This window comes from Oryx dammah, unplaced genomic scaffold (assembly GCF_014754425.2).
Source record: "Oryx dammah isolate SB20612 unplaced genomic scaffold, SCBI_Odam_1.1 HiC_scaffold_17, whole genome shotgun sequence".
NCBI classification, from domain to species: domain Eukaryota; kingdom Metazoa; phylum Chordata; class Mammalia; order Artiodactyla; family Bovidae; genus Oryx; species Oryx dammah.
In genome coordinates, this window is record NW_024070201.1 from 46,025,300 (window position 1) to 46,033,169 (window position 7,870).

Sequence of the window (7,870 nt, forward strand, 5' to 3'; positions counted from 1 at the left end):
AGTTACCAAGTTTAGAACATGAATACCAGACTGGTTAATATTGTCTCATATTTTTTTCTTTGTATATTTTGTCTCTATATCTCTTCTGCATTATTTCTCTCATTCTTTAATTTCAATAAGCTGCATTTCTGTATCTTTATCTACATAAGTTTTTCTTTTCCCTACAGTGTCAAATCTGCTATAAACCCATTCAGTGACTTTTAATTTTTGTTCAGATAGTATTTATTTTTACTCTAGAAATTCCATTAATTTTTTTGAACCTTCCTTTTCTTTGTTTTTCTCTCTCCTTTAACATATTTATAATATTGTTTTAATATTTTTAGCTTTATAATTGCATCATCTCTGTAAATGTCTGAGTCTGCTTGGGCTAACTAGCTTTTCTCCTGGTTATGGGTCACATTTTCCAGCATCTTAGTATGGGTATTGGTTTTTTGTTAGATGTTGAGAAACTTACAATATTGGAAATCTAGCTTTTTGATAGTTGTTTTGGTTTAAAAAGTGTTTTAAGAGGAACTAAAAAAGCCTCTTGATGAAAGTGAAAGAGGAGAGTGAAAAAGTTGGCTTAAAGCTCAACATGCAGAAGACGAAGATCATGGCATCTGGTCCCATCACTTCATGGGAAATAGATGGGGAAACAGTGGAAACAGTGTCAGACTTTATTTTGGGGGGCTCCAAAATCACTGCAGATGGTGACTGCAGCCATGAAATTAAAAGATACTTACTCCTTGGAAGGAAAGTTATGACCAACCTAGATAGCATATTCAAAGGCAGAGACATTACTTTGCTGACTAAGGTCCATCTAGTCAAGGCTATGGTTTTTCTAGTAGTCATGTATGGATGTGAGAGTTGGACTGTGAAGAAGGCAGAGTGCTGAAGAATTGATGCTTTTGAACTGTGGTGTTGGAGAAGACTCTTGAGAGTCCCTTGGACTGCAAGGAGATCCAACCAGTCTATTCTGAAGGAGATCAGCCCTGGGATTTCTTTGGAAGGAATGATGCTAAAGCTGAAACTCCAGTACTTTGGCCACCTCATGCGAAGAGTTGACTCATTGGAAAAGACTCTGATGCTGGGAGGGGTTGGGGGCAAGAGGAGAAGGGGATGACCCAGGATGAGATGGCTGGATGGCATCACTGACTCGATGGACGCGAGTCTGAGTGAACTCAGGGAGTTGGTGATGGACAGGGAGGCCTGGCGTGCTGCAATTCATGGGGTCGCAAAGAGTCAGACACAACTGGGTGACTGAACTGAACTGAACTGAACTGAACTTAATTCATTTGGGCTGCTGAAACAAAATATTACAGGCTGAGTAGCTTGTAAATAATGGAAATTTCTTTCTCATAATTCTGCAGACTGAAAGTCCAAGCTCAAGGCACCAGCAGAGTTGCTTTCTGGAGAGGCCCTTCCTCCTTGTTCATTACTGGTGACTTTTAGCTCTGACCTGACATAATGGAAAGGTGAGAGGCTTTTGTGGGGTCTCTTTTATAAGAACAGTAAACCCCATGAGGGCACCACTCTCATTTGACCTTAGCACCTCCCAAAGATCCTACTTCCTAATAGCAGCATCAGTGAGGGTTTGGATTTCAACAGATCAGTGAGGGAGGGCACAAAAGTTCACACCAAAGAGAGGAGTATGTGAGTTTGTTTTGGCAAGCCAGTAAGGTATGTTTTGATCAGGCTGTCCCTCTCAAGATTTGTTTTTAGTTTCTTAAGATCTCGAGTAACCTTATCTCCAGGGCTACTTTAGTATCACTAATTATATATGGCTATCCTGGGGATCCTCCTGAATACCAGATATTGAATATAGTCTCTCCACTCTGGCTGGCTATTACAGTGTTAGTCACTCAGTCGTGTTCTACTCTGTGATCTCATGGACTGTAGCCTGCCAGGCTCCTATGTCCATGGGATTTTTCAGGCAAGTATAATGGAGTGAGTTGCCATTTCCTCCTCCAGAGGATCTTCCTAACCCAGGAACTGAACATATCCCCTGCATTGGCAGTCGGATTTTTTACCGCTGAGCTACCTGGGAAGCCCCTGTTTCGACTACATGAACTTTCAAACCCACATTTACCTGTCTTTACCTGTCTCTCTTACTGTACTGTGAGCTCTTTTTGACCAGGGATAGTGTGCAATTCATCTGTTTTCTTGGAATTATGGTATAAGGCTTGGCACATAGGAAAGAAAAACAAAAATTAATGAGTTTTTTTTTTTTTTAATTTCCAGTAACCAACATCTAGATTATGGAGTTCTATTATAAAAGTAAGTACAACTTTGACAACAATAAAAACATCCACTAAAGTAATACATCACAAGTAATCTTATCTTCATATACACAAAATAGCACATACAACCATACATAAGATTTACAATTATGCAAAAAGAAAAATATAAATAAGTGCTTCATTAGTCACTAGTATTAAAAAGTCCTCATTGACAAAAGACAATGTGTCCCTGGTCTTGGAATTAGATTCTTACTCTTATTTTAGGTTCTACTGTAAGCAGCTAGATGTGTGGATTTTCTGCTACTTTTCTTAGCTTTTACCCACACAGCACTTCATCTAGAAGGGTTGGAGTAAAAATATAAATATTGATTTACTGTTTTGGAGAACAGAGGTCTTACTGTTGAGCTATTATCTCTGCTAGATTATTAGACTGTGGTGTGTTTTCTCTGGTTTGTGCCTGATTCTGATAATGGGCCTCCTTTTTCAGTTTTAATTTCTTCTGTATGTTTACAGTTTAGAGAATTATGTTTCTGTTTTGGCTCAAACTCAAGTTGAGCTTAGACCAAACTCAAGTTCTGCTTAGACCTTCAAATCCTTTCTTAGATTTAGGTCTGGACTTTCTGCCAAGTGGCCATGGCCTTGGACCCCTACCTTAGGTTCTTCTTGGCTATATCCTTCCTATCTATTGATGTTTCCCACTGCTTCTTCCAGGTTCAGAGACTTTGCACTTACACACATGGACCTTGCCTATTTACTCATTTTTGCAACCTTAGCACCATATCAAGGGTTTGTTTACATTAGGGATAATGCATATTTGATAGATGATTGTTGTTAAATGTTGGCCCTGAATGTGCTCTACATTGTTCTCCCAGCTCAACATCCTATGTCCACGGGGTCTGCTCTCAAATATGTCTCATTCTTTTTGGATAGAGGAGGAAGGATCTAACTATGGGTAATGTGTGACCAAACTGCATGGTCTCACCAACAAAATCTGAGCTTTAACATTTTATTAATAATGGCTATCAGGTTTGAAGAGACAGGTTTCCTGCTCATATGGTTGAATGGATAGTAAATTATAATAATCTCACTATTAAATGTTTCATAGAAAATATATTTTACTAAAATAATTCAGTTAATTTAAAATACACACTCGTGTATAAATAGTGTAAAAAGAAACTTAAAGAATTATAAATTATGATTATTATCATCTACCTTCTGGTAGACGTTTGATAATAACACTTATTTACGCTAGCACTAAGCACTAATATTCCCTACTTATGATGAGTAAAACTTTTATTACATTTTTCCTTAGGCTTTATAACTTCAAAGATTTATACAGGGCTCATTTTCAACTTCGTCATTGCAAGATTTGAAGACTATATGTTGTAAAAAGCCAGTATATAAGCCATCTTTTATTTTAATCTTTACACATTGAAAGAGAAATCGCTCAGTCCTGTTCGACTCTTTGCGACCCCATGGACTGTAGCCTACCAGTCTCCTCAGTCTATGGAATTTTCCAAGCAAGAATACTGGAGTGGGTTGCCGTTTTCTTCTCCAGGGGATCTTCCTGACCCAGGAATTGAATCCGGGTCTCCCACATTGCGGGCAGATGCTTTACCGTCTGAGCCACCAGGGAAGCCCTCTTTACATATTTGTTCCTAGGAATTAGCATTCTTAATATGCACCTTTTAATACAATAAATCATCATTTAACGTCTAAAATCCTGGCTTCCTTTTCTCCATGTGGCAAAGCAAAGAAAGAGAAAAATTACAACAAAGAAGAAAGAAGAGAGCTGTACCTCTTTTCCAAAAAAGATTTATTTACCCCAATTCATTTGGTCTCCTCCCCGTTTGGAGTCTAGAGCTGCATTAATTAATACAGTAGCCACAAGTCACATGTGTCTATTGAGCACTTGAAATGTAGATAGTTCCAACTGAAAAATGCTTTAAATATAAAATAGACACTGGATTTCCAAGTTGTTGTTGTTGCTTAGTCACTCAGTTGTATTCAACTTTTTTGTGACCCTGTGGACTGTAGCCGGCTAGACTCCTCTGTGCAGGTGATCTCCCAAGCAAGAATATTGGAGCAGGCTGCCATTTCCTCCTCCAGGGGATCTTTCTGACCCAGAGATCAAACTTGGGTTTCCTGTGTCTCTTGCGTTGCAGGCAGATTCTTTACCATTGAGCTACCACGGATTTCAAAGACGTAGCACATAAGAAGAATGTATACCATTTCACTATTAAATTGTTTTATATTCATTATGTACTGTAATGATAATGTTTAGATTATATTGGAGTAAATAAAATACACTATTATAATTAACATTTTAATTTTTGATTTGGCTACCAAAACCCCAAAATTAAATATGTGGTTCAAATGGAGAGAAATATTCTAGAAGACATCTTCCTTTATATCACCCATTTTAGAGAAATAAAGCCATTGCTAACTTTGTTTACCTTGTTTATCAAATAAGTCTGTGAATACTGCTTTGATATGGGCCACAAATGTGTAAATGTATATAAACAAAACAATGTAAAGCTTTCAGACATATATTTTAAAAATGTGAACCTTGTACTGGTCTATTTTGGGAGACAAAGTTGTGTAAAATTTCCTTAGTCTTGGGAAAGTATGTGCTCTAAATCTCACAATGTAGCTCATTGGAAAAATTTTTTTACATTCAAGTTATTTCTACTGGAGAGATCTGAGCTTGATATACAATCACGGATACCCTAATACAGATCTGTCCACAAAGTTTTAAGTTAATACATTAATGTAATATTGTTAAAACTTGAAGACTTTAATATTTTCTAAGATTTAGTGGCTTAAATTTAATTTAGAGGAATATTATCTCTGTATTTGTAAGACCTTCTCATTGCCATCCAGTTATGCACGTTTTAGACAAGTTTTTTGTTATGCTAAAATCTTTGGGAAAATGAAATTTTGGGGAGATCTTTCATTTGAGAATTGTGTATTCCTGGAATTAATGTTTGTATTCCTCCAAATGAAACTTTGAGCCACTGAAAACAGCAATAATATTTTAATATCTTTGTACTTTAATAGCTAACAGAATTCCCAGAGATACAAGAAACTCTGGGAATGAAACTGTCCAAAGAAAAGAAAACATTGTCCATCTAGTCTGTTTTATATTTCAGAATTATTACTAGATCGTATTTATAATGCTTGCAGTTCTTTAACTCATTAGCAGAGCTCTATTTGCATACCAGAAACGGTGACACTCTAGATTCCAATGATAGGTGGTAATGAGAATTTAGAAGTTTCTTAAATCTAATAAAACTCATTGATAACACATGAACATTTCAGGAGAACACCTTGCCTTTTTGCAATGTACATTGCCAGAAATCACCTTGCTTTCTAGAAGAGAAGATAGAGACAAAGGCCCAGACAAGAACACAGCAGGGACCAGAAACAGAATCACTGGCAAAGAAAGACAATCATGTGGTTCAAGGATGAGAGAAAAAGACTTACCAATTAAAGACTGGTAGCAGTTCTCCACCATTCAGGACTGAAATGTCAACTCTTATTTTTATTCTCCAGTATATTCCTTACCATGGAAATAAGACATTACACATTATACAACACAATCCACCAAATATCCACAGTTGTATACTTCACATTATAAATTTTATGTCATATTAACAGTTGGCTATTCAGGAAAGTAAATCTCTTACTTTAGAGCCTTCCCTAAGGAAGCATAGTATTCTATACAAAATAGGATAATAGGTGTGGGGAAAAAAGGAGAAAGGGCCAAGAAAATTCCTGATTGAGGAGTGAGAGAAAGAGAAACTCTAAATGAAACTTCAGCATTATTAAAGGGAGACACATAGACAGTTCATCCAGTTTAAGAGTAAAACTTATGAACTTCAGTCCACTCATCCATTATTGATTCAAAAATCATCCTATTTTAGGATGCAAAATCCAAGTTGTCTTAATTACCAACCTTTTTTCAGTAACCTCTGGATTCCTTGCTTGATTTCCTGGGTTCGCACCCCATAGACAATGGGGTTGAGGGCTGCAGGAATGACATGGTGGAGGACATTGAGCAAGACTGGCACATCAGGGGACACCTTCTTCTTTGCCACATGAGTGAGGACAAAGACCAGGAGGATGGTGCTGAAAAAGAGGATAAGGATGAAGTGGGAACCACATGTGCTTAGGGCCTTGGCCACAGCTCCTTCTGCCTTGAGTCTCAGAACAGCCCGCAGTATTAGGGTGTAGGAGAGGAAGATGAGGATGAGGTCAGATCCCAGCAGAGTCCAGCCTCCAGCAAACTGGTAGACACTATTGATGGTGACATCATCACAGGAGAGCCTGGACACAGACATATTAGCACAGATGCAATTCTCAATGACATTTCTCCCACAATAATGGAGTCGTACAGAGAGGAAGGGGATGGGCACTGTGAAAAGGACATTTCTGGCTAAAATAAAGATGGTTGCCTTTGCAACAAATTGGTCCGTGATGATGGATGGGTACCTCAGTGGGTGGCAGATGGCCACATAGCGATCATAGGCCATGACCATGAATGTGCAGGACTCCATGGCAAGGAAGCAATTCATGATGTACATCTGCAGGAAACAGTTAAAGAAGCTGATCGATCTGAGATCAAACCAAAAGATGGCCAGGACCTTGGGGATGACAGTGAGACAGAGCACCATGTCCAGCATGGAGAGGAGGCTGAGCAGGTAGTACATGGGCTCGTGCAGAGAGACCTCTAGCCGGATAGTGATGAGGAGGGTGGCGTTGGCCCCCATGGCCAGGACGAAGAGGAGACTGAGGGGCAGGGACAGCCAGTGCTGCCAGCTGGGGGACCTGACAAAACAGTTCAGGAGGAAGTCTGAAATTTCAGTGGAGATGCTGCCATTTTGGTGTGCTGTCATATTTTGTCATATATTTCTTTTAGTGATCTGTAAAATTAGGATAAAATTTAGCTACTGATTCAAGGTGCATGAAGATATTGTAGAATAAGTTGCTTTAATTAAGTGAAATTGTTGCATCCTAGCAGATTTTCCAGAGCCAAAGAAATTTATTTGTATATCCTTTGTGCCATACTACTGGTATATTCCTTTTATGTTAAAAAAATAGAACTGGAGTGATATGGTTTGTCTATATATGCTGGATTTATTCAAGATTTATTAGAGCTTTTAAATCTTTATAGAAACTAAAAGAAGGAAAAACATAACTTAGAAAACTACTTTGTGAAAGGTGTATCTCCAAATTTGTACTCCTAAGTTTCTTCCTCTTTTTTGCTTTTATGGACTACATAGACTACCATACATATGATTGAACTATAGCAGAGACATTACTTTGCCAACAAAGGTCCGTCTAGTCAAGGCTATGGTTTTCCAGTGGTCATGTATGGATGTGAGAGTTGGACTGTGAAGAAGGCTGAGCACCGAAGAATTGATGCTTTGGAACTGTGGTGTTGGAGAAGACTCTTGAGAGTCCCTTGGACTGCAAGGAGATCCAACCAGTCCATTCTGAAGGAGATCAGCCCTGGGATTTCTTTGGAAGGAATGATGCTGAAGCTGAAACTTCAGTACTTTGGCCACCTCATGCGAAGAGTTGACTCATTGGAAAAGACTCTGATGCTGGGAGGGATTAGAGGCAGGAGGAGAAGGGGATGACAGAGG

General features: G+C 38.5%; 1 protein-coding gene across 1 annotated transcript; it reads right to left on the reverse strand.

Moving 5' to 3' along the window:
- Positions 1-6,169: 6,169 nt before the first annotated feature.
- On the reverse strand, positions 6,170-7,117 carry LOC120876576 (olfactory receptor 56A3). The gene has a single exon (XM_040258553.1). It carries the CDS (start codon positions 7,115-7,117, stop codon positions 6,170-6,172), a length of 948 nt encoding a protein of 315 aa, XP_040114487.1.
- Between the last annotated feature and the right edge of the window lie 753 nt (positions 7,118-7,870).

What these genes read in the sequence shown, in the direction of transcription:
- LOC120876576 (XM_040258553.1), bottom strand. Translation starts at nt 7,117, where the DNA reads ATGACAGCACACCAAAATGGCAGCATCTCCACTGAAATTTCAGACTTC.